The sequence below is a fragment of the Camelus dromedarius genome, chromosome 3 (genome assembly GCF_036321535.1).
Source record: "Camelus dromedarius isolate mCamDro1 chromosome 3, mCamDro1.pat, whole genome shotgun sequence".
NCBI lineage: Eukaryota > Metazoa > Chordata > Mammalia > Artiodactyla > Camelidae > Camelus > Camelus dromedarius.
In genome coordinates, this window is record NC_087438.1 from 106,297,188 (window position 1) to 106,311,071 (window position 13,884).

Below are 13,884 nucleotides of genomic sequence, written 5' to 3' on the forward strand. Positions count from 1 at the left end.
AGAAGGAGGGCTTGGGGGTCCACCACCCCACCCAGCCCAGGAAGTCTCACAGTTGGACCTCGCCCCAGCTCTGTGAGTCGGCTGAGGGAGGCAGAGCTGCAGACAGCCAGAGAGGAGCAGAGACCAGGGCTCACTCAGGCGGCTCCGGCCCGGGCATCAGCTTCTCTGCGTCCCTCAGGAGAGGCAGAGCCATGCTGGGCCCCCACCTCCCACCCCCGCCCCTGGGACCCAGTGAAGGCAGGTCTACCCCCTGCACCTTTGGGATTCCTGATGGGAGCTACAGGTGTCTGGCCTTGGAGGCCGAGGAGAGCGGCGGTGAGGAGGGCCTGCTGGGAGAGGCAGGGTTCACGGACTTGGAGGAAGACAGGGTGGCCAGCAGGAGCGGGGACAATGCCTGCAGAGCCACCCAAGGGGCACCACAGCTTCCCAGGGCCCTGGGCCTCCAGCCACCCAGCTGTTTCAGGGAGGCACGAGGGGGTTCCCAGCACGACGACAGAGCCAGCCAGGACTGGGACACGATGAAGGCCCGGCAGGTGATGACAGCCAGCCTCAGCCCCAGCCTTGGGCCCAGGGTTGCCCAGAAACCAGGTAAGTGCATGTCCCTTTACCCCTGGACTGCCAGAGTCACAGAAGACCCCCATAGGTCCTTAACACAGGGGCTCCTGACCCTACTTTCCCATGAAACATAACAGTGCAGCAGAGCCGCACAGGCATGCCCAGATTAACAGCTGTGGACAGACAGGGGAGACGGTGCCACACGTGTTGTTCCAGCTGTACCACAGCTAAATCCACTCTTCTCTGCCAAAGAGGGCACGTGAGAAGGCAGAGAGAGAAAGCCACGTTATCATGCTTGGTAAAAAAGTCCATCTCCCACTCTTGCCTGCCCTTTAATCACTCGTGCTAGCAAATGACCTTGGAGCTTGAGCAAGTGGCGGGGCGGGGCCCCCTCACTGCGTGTATTGAGTGCCAGCTATTTGAGGGTGCTAGGGGTGCGGCACTGAGCAAAACAGACACGGTCACTGTGCTCACGCAGCTTTTGAGGCAAAGACTGAGCCTTTGATCTAATCCAACCTCCTAATTTGACAGCTGGGAAAACTGAGGCCCGGGGTCAGGAAGAGACTGCTCCAGGTCACTTAGCCTGTCTGTGGCTGAGCTGAGCCCTCATTCCTCACCCAGGCCTGGGTTTTCCATCTGTTAGAGATGACAGAGACAGGGCCCATGTCACCTGGGCTGCAGTGAGGACCCAGGGCTGGGGAGAGCTGCACGGAAGGAAGGAAGGAATGATGATCAATTTCCCACAGGCGGCAGGAGTCGGCAGGGCAGGGCGGGACAGGGAAACCCACACTGAATCACCTCCACTGCCGGGCCCATGGCAACGCTGAAGTGGGTCCAGATGGGGAGGACGTGAGCCGGGCCATGCTTGCCTAGGCGGAAGCCGCTGCCAGTATATCCTGGGGGCGCGGGGTGTGCGGGGGACACAGGCCTGGGAGGGCTTGTGCGTCAGGAACTGAAGGAGCACTTCATTTCTGTGCAGGCGTCGCTGACGCCCAGCCTGGCATCTCACCAGCCCTCCTGCCCACTCTCTTTTCTGAAATAATTCTCTCCAGGCTCTGACCACCTCCCCGCCCCCAAGGCCACCATCCCCACCCCCACTCCCAGGCTTGGGTCATGCAGGGAGCCAGGCAGGAGTAAGGAGGGGCCTTCAGTGCATCTGGGGCAGGAAGGAGGAGGATCCGGCAGCCTTGAACTTGGAGATAGGCCTTCTCACCAGCGTCAGCCCAGATCCAGGTCCCCTAGAGCCTGAAGCCCCCAGGACCTGCTCCTCTTCCTCTCACAGACCATGGTGGGAGGGGGTGTCAGGAGACATGCGTGCTGGTTCTGGACCTGATGCCAACTAGCCAAAGCCCAGGAAATCCCTTCCCAGTTTCTTCATCTGTGAAAACAAAATAAAAATAAGAGCCCTATCTACCTCACAGAGCTATGGTGAGGTTGCAGGGTAATCCAGACAAGCATGTAAGGGATGATGATGATAATTAAAATGATCATCACCAGCTCAACGATACAACAGCTATGATTGTTAAGCCCTTCTGTGCCAAGTCTACCGTGCTAAGAGCTTTACACATATCACTTCATTTAATCTCATAACCATCCCCATAAGGGACATACTGCTATCTCCATTACACAGATGAGAAGACTGAGGCCCAGAGAAGCTAAGTGACATGTCCAAGACGCATGACCAGTGAGCTGCTAAGCCATGATTAAGTCACGGCATTTTGAATGTGGGGCTTTGCTCTTGGCCACCACTATATTCTGGATTTATACAGGGAGAGTGCTGTCTGCTGACACCCTGGAGCAGAAGAGACATGTATGGAGAGGGGAGAAGCAGGGACTTCCACTAAGGCTCTCTGTTGGCTTTTCAGTGCAGCTGGCCCATTGCATAGTATCTCGTTCTTGTTGATCTTACTCTAGCCTTCCAGTCAGGCAGTATTCTCCCCATTGTACAGGTGAGGCAACTGAGGCTCAGGGACTTAAGTCCCTTGCCCAAGATCACAGTCAGTGTTGGAGCTGAGACTGCGGTCTCATTCTTCCTGCCTCACAGTTTGGTTCATTTCTTTCTAGCCAGATGGTTATCTAGTTCTGTCCTGAACAGTTCTAGGGACAGAAGAGGCAGGAGAGAGCTCAATAGGATGGAATTGTTAGGGAGGACTCCTCAGACATGGAGGCAGGAAGGAAGCTGGGTCTTGCAGGAGAGTGGAAATCTGGGTGGTCTTGGGACAGAGCCCACACTGGCCTTTCTGCTCCCTTGGGAAAGGGAGTGGCCAGAGTCCCTTCTCTCTGCCTGGAGATCTGGAGGGAAGAGGCCTGTGGAGCTGCCAGGTTATTAGTGGATTAGGGCTTCCTTTTAAAGCTTCCTCCCATTACTGCCAGAGGATTATAAGCATCTTCAGATAATTACACCCATCCTTCCGCAATTATACCTGCCTCTCTTGAGTGCTCTCTGGCACTTCTAAGTATGGGTCACGGCATTGTCTACCTTGGGCATTCACCACTTGGGGTGGGTGGGTTCCAGTGCCATATCTCTAAGGCCTGAGTACCAGCTGAGTAGGGCACAGTGGGGTTCATGGCAGGCTGGAAGGTCAGGGGATGCGAAGAGATGAGTTGGGCAGCAGTCTGCAGCTCAAATTTCCTGCCATCACCTGCTGCTCCCTTGGGAGAATTACATGTGGGAAGGAAAGTGTCATGTAGGGCCCCTCATCAGTGGTGCTTAGTCCACAGCTCACCAAGACAGCCCCACACTACAGCTGCCCTTCCCACAAAGTCTCAGCTGGTCATAACTGGCAGGTTTTATTGAGATTACTGTGTAGATTCCACAGATGGTAAGCGACTTGTCCAAGGTCACACAGTAAGTTGGTAGCAAAGCTAGAGTTGGAACCCAGGGTTTCCACCTCCCAGTTCTGCTGCCAGGCCCTGTGCTAAATGCTTTATATGGGTTATTTCATTTCATCCTCTAAACAACCATATGAAGTTCATACTTTTCTTATCTCTGTTCACAGATGAGGAAACTAAGGCATAGCAAGTTTAAGTGACTTGTCAAAGTCTCAGGCCTGTGGGTGGTGGAGGAGCTGTGAGATCTGAACTCCGGGAGGTCTGGCATATGCTTTTAACCACCCTCCATGCTGCTTTGTCTCCATGGAGACAAGGCAGCAGTCTGTGTTCTTCCACCCACCTGGGGCTGGGAAAATGTTCAGGCTCTGGGAGATGACGGGGGATTCTGCCAAGCCATATCCCCTCCTCCTTGGAGATACTCAGGGAGACCTGGGATCCACTGCCGATTCAGCCCCTCCTCTGCCCTTGGCTTCGGGAGACCCACCTTCCCTCCTCTCCAGGCCATTTGTTTTAGAGGGTCCAGGGTATCTAGAGGATTTAGAGAACTTCCCAACTCTAGTGGACACAGCTCTGAGCCTCTGGGGTGGGGATGGGGTTGCAGATCTGGGTTGTCAGGGGAGCCCTGCCCCTGGCCATGTCTATCTTGTTGAGGCAGAGGAATCAGCACCCATGATGAGAGCTGACAGTGGTCACTGGGCCAAGGACAAGGCCACTGCTCCTCAGGCCAGTGGAAAAGAGGGCAGACAGAGAGGTAAGGTGTCCACAATAGGGAGTGACGGTGTAGAAGCAGGGCTCACAGGTTCACATATACCTTACACATGTCCCCACATATATATGCTCACCCCCCCACACAAACTCATGTGTATGCACACGTGATGTACACACACCATGTTCTTCTGCAAACACTCACGTGTATATGCTCACACCTGCACACATGTGCATGCTCTCAGACACCACGGGATAGACATTGGCACACACCATCCCACAGACCCACCCCCAGCCATGCATGCCTAACTTTCACACGTGGACACATGTATCAGATTTGCATACAGAAGAATCACCTGAAAATATACAAGCACACATATTCCCTCCCTTAGGTACAAATTAAAAGCATGTTCTTTTCTCCATTTTCTTTTGCTCACATACTTACACTTTGCAGTCTCTCTTGCATGCACACACTCTCTCCCTCAGGCACATCCACTCCACACACCCACTGTCACACACCCACGTACAAACCGAACCACTTTTTGTCCTCCTTCCTTTCCCCCATCTCTTTCACTTTCATACCCACCCACGCAGTAATCCTAGCCTCTCTCTCTCTCTCTCTCTCTCTCCCCCACAGTTTGTTTCCTGGTTTCCCACAGGCTGGGCTGTAACACGTGCACTCACAGGCAGGCAATACCCTGCCTGATGCCAATCCCCAGGACCCCTTCTATGCCCACTGCCCCTTTCACCTAGGGTAGCCCCGCATAAGAGCAGCCACTGGGTCAGAGGAATTCTTTGCAGCCATGAAGCCAAGCAGAGGGGCAGGAGCAGCCAGGAAGGGTTTTTCCCCTCTGTCACCTGACCCCAGGCACTCTAAGCCCACCTACTGGGGACAGAAGTCATCTCAGAACCAGGCCACTTGCAGCTCTGTAGTTTATAGAACCTTGGGTGGGTAGGCTTACATCAGCACAGTTCCAGCTTCCTTCAGGAGAAATCTAGACACAGAACCTTGATATAAAAGACGTCAAAATGGAACCACCCTGGTTAAACCCTGGGTACTTGGAACCCAGGGAAACTTCGGTGAAAACCCAGAACAGCATTTTTTCCCAGTGTGGTTTTGTTTCAGAATTGCTGGGAGCGTTAAGGGTGCTTATTATCAGCCCTGTTTCCAAGCCCTCTGCCAGCTCCTCCACCACTGGGAGGGGGCACCTTATTGCAGGAATCCTGACTTTTAACAGCACCCCCACGTGATTCTGAAAATCACTGACCCCCTGCCACGGGGCTCTCAGCGCCACTGCCCTTGTCGTTGCTGGCCCCCCAGTTAAGTCAGGGGATGGCTCCAGACTGCCAGGGAGGTGACAACCCTCCTTAATCTCCATTTGCCTAAGTCCTACCAAGGTGGACAGTTATTCCAGTTCCTGGGGCTGAGGCGGGGACAGGACAGGCCTGAGAGGGTACTGCATCTGGGTCTGAAAGGAAACGGCCTGGGAAGGTGGGGGGCGGTGTCAGTTATGAGGACAGAATCACAAAGACATATTTAAAAGGGGGGTTAGTGAGAAGGATAGAGAAAATAGAGGGAGATGAGATAGATGGGTAGACATGAAGAAACTGAGTGAAATAGAAAGAAGGATTTAGGGACCGACCTAGAGATACAAAAATTGAACAGGAAACAGACAGACAGACAACCAGGCAGCAGAGAGAGATGCCAGGGAGAGGAAAGGAGAGAGAGCGGGACCCGAGGGGAGACGAAGGCCGAGCCCGGGGAGAGGGAGGCGCACCTCGGAGCCTGGGCGGGGCGCGCGGGCGGGGCGGCGCTAGGGCCCCGGGGAGCGGGCGGCAGGAGCGCCGCTCGCCCGCCCAGCGCTCCCGGCTCCGGGTCCTGGAGCAGCCCGCTAGGCGGTAGAAGGGGCTGTGGCGGCGGCACGGAGGGGGCGCCCGATGCGGGGCGGGGGTGGCGGGGCTCTCGGGGCGGGGCGCGCTGACGGACGCGGCCAGGTGCGCGGAGGTGGCGGCGCTGGTGAGCTCGGGGACCGCGTGCTGAGGCTGGAGGTGAGTGAGGGGCGCCGGCCTGGCAGGGGTGCCGGCGCCGAGCGAGCCTCGCCCCTTCCCACCTGCGCTGGTCCCGCAGCCGCCCAGGTGGAGGTGGCACGTCTGGCTCCAGTCCCCGCACGCCAGGTGACCTTGGCCAAGTCGCTGTACACTCGGGGCCTCAGTTTCCCCATCTGTACGGTGGGGCGGAGGCGGGGGGCTGGTGGAATCCCGCAGCTCTGTAGCTGCTCGGCCCCGGGAGGACACCTCGAAGCCGGGAAGCTACTCCCCGGTGCTGCGTGGGAGCTCCAGACCTCGAGCGCCAGCGCGCAAGCGGGCCGCGGCCGGGGCAGCCCCGGGCCCGCGGGTGGGCAGCAGCCGGAGGTCTGCGTGCCCCGGCCGGCTCCGGGGGAGAGGGGAGCGGCTTGACTCCAGAAAGCGGCGGGTTGGGCTCTGCCCTGGGTTAACCAACATGGGCGCCTGTGGGGCAGCGGGAACGGCGTGTGCTGGGCCCGCGCCCGCCGCTCTTTCCCGTGGGCGGGGCGCCCGGGTCTGGCCGTGCGGGCGAGGCTCGCAGGACGCGGAACGGGCAGACCGCGGGGCACACCGGCCCGGGCCCCACCTGGGGAAATCAAGGCCTTTCCTGAGCGCCTCAGGGGAGAGGGGGACCGGACCTAAGGGCTCTACATCAAATTCTCACAATTTGCCCCCTACGCCAAGGCGAGCACGGAAGCCCTAGAGGTGAAAGGAGTGGAGGGTGGGGCTCCTTTCTAACCACTACACCGTGGAATCAGGCGGCTCCATCCAGCGCCCTGACAGGACCTCCTTGAGGACTCGGAGAAAAGGTCTCCCTTCCTCCCCACCCCCACCCCAAGTTATGGATGGGGACAGGGACCTCCTGTGTTCTATGTCTGGGTTGTTCACAAGGGACAAGAGCCAGTGGGGAAGCAGCGCGTGCCCCACTCCCCATCCTACCCTGAGTGGCAGGTGGTACTGGAATATACCAACTTGCTGTGTGATCTTGGGGTGAGCCTCCTGCCCATTCTGGCTCCCAATGAGGGGGTGGGCAGGGTGGTCCTGTGAGGGGATAACTGCACTGGAGACAGCAGTACTGGTGGTGGCTGTAGGGACAGTTGGAGGGTGCCCCACCCCTGTCGTGTTGCAAGGCGTAGGATGAGATAGGATGCTGATCAGAGGGCTTAGCATACCCTAGCATAGGGGTAAGGGACTGGAAGCCTTGCTGGTTCCAGCCTGCCTGTCACCAGTCCCAGGCTTGGCTCCCATCCTGTGTTGGGGGGGCATTGCCACAAACAGATGACCTCCTCCTCCCGCTACTTGCCACATTACCTCAGGCAGTGGAATGGGACCCCTCAAGGGAGAGTTGAAAATGCTCTGCTAGGGGCGGGGGTGGGGGGTGGGGCTTGCCTCTGTCTTATATCTCAACCCATATGAGATTTTGGGATGGTTACTCCTCCTCTCTGGTTCCCTATCTGTACAGTGAGGGGAATGGACTAGGATCACTCTAGTTTGATATTCAGAGAACTTCCCAAAAGCAAATTGTTTTCGGTTGTGCCACCCTGGCTCCTATTCACCACTTGGCCGGCCATGGGCCAGCTCCTCCCCACCTCTTAGACTAGCACCTAAATTAAGCTGTGGTTGGAATCAGCATCTACATGGTTAAAATAAGGCCTTTAACTCTTTCCCTTCCTTGTTGGTTATTACCTTTCCCCTAAGTTGAAAGAAAGAAGGAAAAACAGCAAAACAAAACACCCCCTCTGTGGCATTCAGGTGCCTGGTTTCCAACTGATCCCTAGCCTCTTCAGTCAGCATTTTATCTAAGTTGCCCATTTCTGAGTTGTGGGGACTGAGCCTGGGAGGGGAAGACATTTGCTCAGGGTGCTTCTGTGAGGAGCAGAGCCCCCTTTCCTTGGAACAGAGCAGCTCTTTGACAAGTAGGAGGGGGCAGCGTGGCAGAGGAGCATCTGGAGAGACGGGACAGGCACGGGAAGAGCCTTCTCTCGGTCTCTTCTCCGTCCCTAGTCGTGCCCCACCTCCCTGGATGACACATGTCTCCCTGAGCCCACTGTGTAGCCCCAGGGGGTGGGCCCGGCATGGGTCAGAACACTCTCTCCACCTGCCGGGGCTGCCATCCCACAAGGCTGAACCCACCTCTCAGCCTAGGGGCTGGGCCTGGGAGGCACCTTTTCCTTCGGGGCAGCTCCCAGGCTTCCAGACATGAGCTCATCAGAGCTGCTGATGCCAGGAAGGGAGGGACTGAGGGGAAAGCAGGCTGGGCTGCCCAGATTGGGGCACTGAAAGCCCTGGGGAAATGGAGGGGCACTGTTGTCAAGGACTTGCAGGCTCTGGCCCCACTGTTGTGTGGAGGCAAGGGTCAGACAGGCCAGCGAAGGGTCAGCTGGAGTGGGGATGGGGACAGGCCAAGTGCCCTGGGCTGCAGTGCAGAGCTGCAGGTGCTAGGCCGACCTCTGTCACTTGCTTGAGTGTATCCCTTGCCTTCTGTGGACCTCAGTGTCCCTGTCTAGCAATGGGGTGGGTGGGTCCTTAGGCACTTGGGTTACAGTAGTGAACAGGATAGATTGGTCCCTGTTCTCAAGATTACATCTTAATTGGAGAGACAGACCTGAAAAAGGGAAGCAAAGAAATCAGCAAGTTAGTTTCAAATAGACAAAAGTAGCATGAAAAACAACTGGAAAGCTGTGCTGCCAAGATGGAGAGCACTTAGAGGGGCTACTTTGTGCTGGTGGTTAGGGAAGGCCTTTCTCTGGAGGAGACAATGGATCAGAGACCTGAGTGTTATTTGAAGTGTGGTCACGGCTGGCTTTGTGGAGTTGGCATGTCCAGAACTTGGGTCTAGAAGAATGGGAGGGATTTGGTTGGGAGGAAGGGTATTTCAGAGGATGGTAAATGATCTAAACTAGAAGCTGAGAGCAGGGGGTGGCATGAGCATCGGCTGGAGGTTATGAAAATGCTTTCATCCCTTGGGGCTTCAGGCTTTAGACCCAAAGGGACCCAGGCCATGTGATCTGGTCTCAGGGGTGGCTGGGCTCTGCTGAGTTAGGCCTGTGTGTGTGTGAGTTCAGAGTCCTTTGTGAACTGTCCCTGGACGCTATGGATCAATTGCTACCCAGTGTGGCCAGAGGAGGAGTCAATGTGGGGACAGCCTCCAAGCTCTGTAATTCCAGAGGCTCACCAAAGCCCTCTCTCTCCGGGATGAAATCTTTACCAACTGGCCCCTGCCTGAAATTCCACCATTCTAGCTTCATCTTTTCCACTCGGGGAGGCAGCAGAGTGTAGTGCTGTTTTGACCCTACCCTACCCTGCCCAGCCTCCCAGGGTTGCTGCCGGTGAAACAAAATTCAGTCTTCTCCTGTGCTACGTGCTTCCTGTGTGTCTAATGGGCAGATTCCGTGGTGGGAACCCTGAGTTTTCTTCCCGGCTTGCTGGGAGCCCTTGAGCATGTTATATAATCTCTCTCAGCTTCAATTTCCTCATCTATAAAACAAAAAATAATAGACCGCTTCCTGTACTGTCATTCTGAAAATTAAATGAGATGATAAAGAATAACTATTGCTTATTAATTAGTATTATCATGTTTTGATCTCTGTTAAAATAGCAGGCCATGGAGGAGATGGACTTTGGCTCAAGACTCATATCTCAGCATGCGTTGCTTTTTGAGGGTTGGCCAGGAATAGGTTTTGATGGTGGGAGGACAGGCACAGCACAGTGGAGAAGGGCCTGGCCCGAGCTTCAGGAACGGATACTTAAACGTCCAGTCTTAGCTAACTGGCTGGTGGTCTTGGACAAATCAGTTGCTTCCTCTGGGGCTCAGGCTTCGGTTCAGAGCCACGACGAAATGGCCTAGGAAGGATACGAGGGAATTGTGGGTGTGAAAGAGCTTGACAGACACCAAAACCACAGGGCCGGCAGGAGGGGGTGTCACCAGGGTGGGTCAGGAAGGGGTGGGCTGGTTAAGCTTCACAGACAGGAGAGTGGGCTGACCTGGGACTCCCACGTGTGATCCTCTAGAATAAAATCTCTTGGAGACTAAGAGTATTCAATAGATAAAAGCCAAAGTTCTTGAAAAATAATTCACGTTTATCGTTACTTACATATGGCCAGGGTGTTTTAAGTTCTTTACATGTCAACAACTCTATGAAGTAAGTACTGTTATCATCAGCATTTTACAGATGGGCAACTGAGGCACAGAGAGGTTAAGTGAGCTTCCCAAGGTCACACAGCTGGTAACTGGCCAAGTTCAAACCTAGGCAGTCTGGCCCGAAAGCCTGTGTGCTTAACCTGCACAACACATTCTCTCCTGCTTTAGATGAGTACCAGAGGCTCAGAGGGGCCAGGACACCTGCTTAGGAACACACCTCATTCCCCTTTGATCCTCGTCATCTCTGTCCCTCAGGTGCTGGGAGGAGGAGCCTTGCTGGGCCTGGGGTTCTGAGGTTGACCCTTGAGCCAGCTCAGCCACTTATCTTCCTCTCTCCTCCTCCCCTGGGAGTAGGTCAGGGAGGATCAAGTGTGCCCTGGGAATACTCTGGGCACAGAAGGCTCTGGGCCAGGGCCTGACGAGTGGGCGTCATTAGTGTTGTGAAGCTTGAGTGGATCCCAAAAGCCTGAGCTGTAATGAACTCCCATGGAGCCTGGCATGACTCCCATCACTGTACAGAGCAGGGAAACTGAGGTCAGAGAGTCTAGGAACAGGCCCAAGTTCACTCAGACTGGAGGTGCCCTTCCTCCGGGGGTCTCCTGTCCTGCCTGCAGGGCTGCTTCAAACTTGTGGGCCTCATGAACTCATGAGACTTGGGGACCCTCCCACCGATCTCTAAGCTCTCAGCCAGGACATGATTTCTGATATGGGCCCTTTGGGAGGGCACAGGGAGTTGGAGGATGGAAAGGGTGATTAAAAAATAGACTGTCACGCGCATGGGGAACAAGCCTGCCACCACCCAGCTTGTGCCAGTTGGCTCCCCCATGCCCAGCTGCCAAGCCCCACTCAGGGCTCCCGCTGGGGGCCCCACCCACCCCAACCCTGGCTCTGGGCCTGAGGCTGGATGCTCCCAGCCACCTCTCCTCTCCTCCTCCACCCCTGCACAGCCTCCAGGCAGATGATGCCCTCGCTGAGCTGAGTGGGCTTACTGAGAGTCTGGCATCCCCATTCACCAGCCTTGTGGCCCTGAATGAGGCCCTTTCCCTCTCTGGGCCCCAAGCATAGATGAGTAGTGCTACCAGTTAAAGCTCTTTTCAGCTTTCAGAGCCTTTCCCAGCTTCCATGTCTCATTCAGACTGACAAACAGTGCTGTAGGCCCCACTCAGAGAGGTGATGTGACCTGTGAAAGCCACTCAGCTGGAGTGGAGCAGAGCAGAGGTCTACACCCAGTTAATCCTGCAAATCTCAGCCCTGTACAACTTCTCCAGGGTGAGGAAGGTCACTGGGAACCATGGAGGTGGAATGCTTTGCAACAGCAGTGTTTTTACTCATTTATTCCCTCAATCTGTCTGCAAAAGTATACTGAGCCCAACTCTGGCCTAGGCATGGGGGCAGGGACACAGTGGAGAAATGACAGCTAAAGCTCCTGCCTTGTGGGGGCTGTGTATCACGCAGCAGGGCGGACTGACGCTAAAGCAAATAATGATGGAATTATTAATCGGATGAGAGTTTGGAGGAGAGGGAGAGGGTGCTGTGGCAGAGGAATGTGACCTCCCAGGGCAGGCGAACCCTCCCCGGGACCTGTAAACAGACCTGAAGGATGAGAAGAATGGCCAGAAAGGAATAACTGAGGGGTTTCAGCAGGAGAGAGTTCTAGGCAAAAGTAGCAGCCAGTGCAAAGGCCCTGAGGTGAGAAGTGTGTGGCTCCTGTCTGAGGCCCAGGGATGCAAAATCAGCCTCACCCAGAAGCTTCTTAGAAATGCAGACTCTGAGACCCCACCCCAGACCTCCTGAACCAGAATCTGCAATTTAACATCCCTGTGCAATTACTACGTACACTGAAGTATAAGAAGCACTGCTCTAAGTCATTTTTAAACTTAAAAAATTTTTTAAATTAAAAGCTATAGAATCTTCTCTCTCTCCAAAGTTTTACAGATGAGACACATAAGAGGGGAACCACCCACTCTATATTTATTCGTCATATGAACAAGGAACAGGAGGAGTGTGGGGGCTGGGTTGGGGCACGGGCATTACTGGGATGGGTGTCAGAAGAGAGAAGAAAAAGATGAACAGTCCTGGTGGGAGAGGGTGGGTGATACCCCATCTTCTCAGGCCTCTCCTGACCAGGTGCCTCTAAGAGCCCTTTCGGCTCTGACCTCCAGGGTCCTCAGTCTCTTACGGATTCGGAAAGGTGGGCTTGAAGGGAGGGCGCTGGACAGTCCACAGCCTAGTGACATCTTTCTCTGCTTGTCCCCATCTTGGTGTCCTGCTCTCTTCCCCGAGAAATCCCTGGAAGGGTGGCCGGTGCTATTCTTAGCGTGACAGGGCGACAAGGAGAAAGCATGCTGGTGCATTATTTATGCCTCTGAGTCAACAGGATTGCATTCAGGTCCCAGAACTTGGCCCTCCTGGGCGGCCTTCATCACCACCGCGGCAGACAAGAGGCTACGTCCCAGGACCTGTAACCGTCCCTCTAGCCCTGAGCATCCCTGCTCTGAGCCTCCAGCCCCGACTCTGGGAAATGGGTCATGAAATACAATGGTGAGCTAGGACCAGGAAGGAGGTGCTTTGGTGATATCATTTCATTCCTATCCATTCAGCGCATACTAACCGAGCATACGACATGGGGTAGGTGTGGGTGCCCTGATGACCGAGACAGGACTCCTGCCTTCCAGGAGGTCACGCTTTAGCCTGCGACTTAATGGTGCTCCATCACTGCTAGAGCGTTTGTGCCAGGCCTGATGCTGGGTACTTCGTACATAAGACCTAATCTTCACAATCATGCTGCTGCAGGGTAGACATTTGGACAACCCTTCACAGAGGAGAAAACTGAGGCTTAGCATATACAAAGCTTGGCATATCCAGGGTAGTAAGTAATCTGCTCAGCTGAGATTTGAACTCAGTTTGGCTAGAACAGAAAGACCATTCCAGATCAAATGGTAGCAGGTAGCGTTAGGGCTTTGAGAACCCCCTGCACAACCCAGTGAGAGGGTTGTTATGTCTGGAAGGAAATTAACTGGTTGAGGTTGTCCCATTCTCAGTGAACCCCGAGTCCCTGGAGAAGTCATGTATGTCCAGGGTTTTTGCAAAGCTGGAATGGAAGACTGTATACGTTGTGTACACAATGTCCACTGTGGGTTGGAAATCAAAACCAAATGTTACGAGGTGATAAGGCCCCGAGGTAGCACATCTCAGGAAGCTGAGCCAAGGTCTCTGGAGGGGAGCCAAGGACCTGTGCTCTGTGAGATCCTGGCCAGGACCCTCGGTTTTCTCTGCCTCAATTTTCTTGTCTGTAAAATCGTGTCACTATCCCTGCTGTAGTTCTTTGTCTGACGGACATGAAGGTGTTAGGAAAACTATTAAAGTATGTGCACATTCAAAGGATTGTAAAAATTACTTATATATATTTTCTTAAGTGTATTTTTTGTTAACATGGGGTCTATTTGCCAGACAATGTTCCAAGCATTTTCCTGTTAATTTACCTATAAACACATTTATAAAATCATGAGCTCTAAAACCCAGTGGGTCCCCAATCTGGCTATGCTTCAGAACCCCTCGATGAGATGGTTAATGTGTATATTCTGTGG

General features: G+C 54.7%; 1 protein-coding gene across 2 annotated transcripts in view; it reads left to right on the forward strand.

Annotated features, from left to right (window-relative positions):
* Window positions 1–492: 492 nt before the first annotated feature.
* Window positions 493–13,884, forward strand: part of SYNPO (synaptopodin) — a 35,329-nt gene continuing 21,937 nt past the window's right edge. The window contains exon 1 of one of the 2 annotated variants that reach the window (XM_031449356.2): window positions 493–588. In XM_031449356.2, coding sequence (XP_031305216.2) covers window positions 519–588 — 70 coding nt within the window. In that variant the 5' untranslated portion in view covers window positions 493–518. Of the gene's footprint in view, window positions 589–5,602; window positions 6,142–13,884 lie in introns of those variants that run through there. The other variant, XR_010380400.1, reaches the window with a different exon arrangement.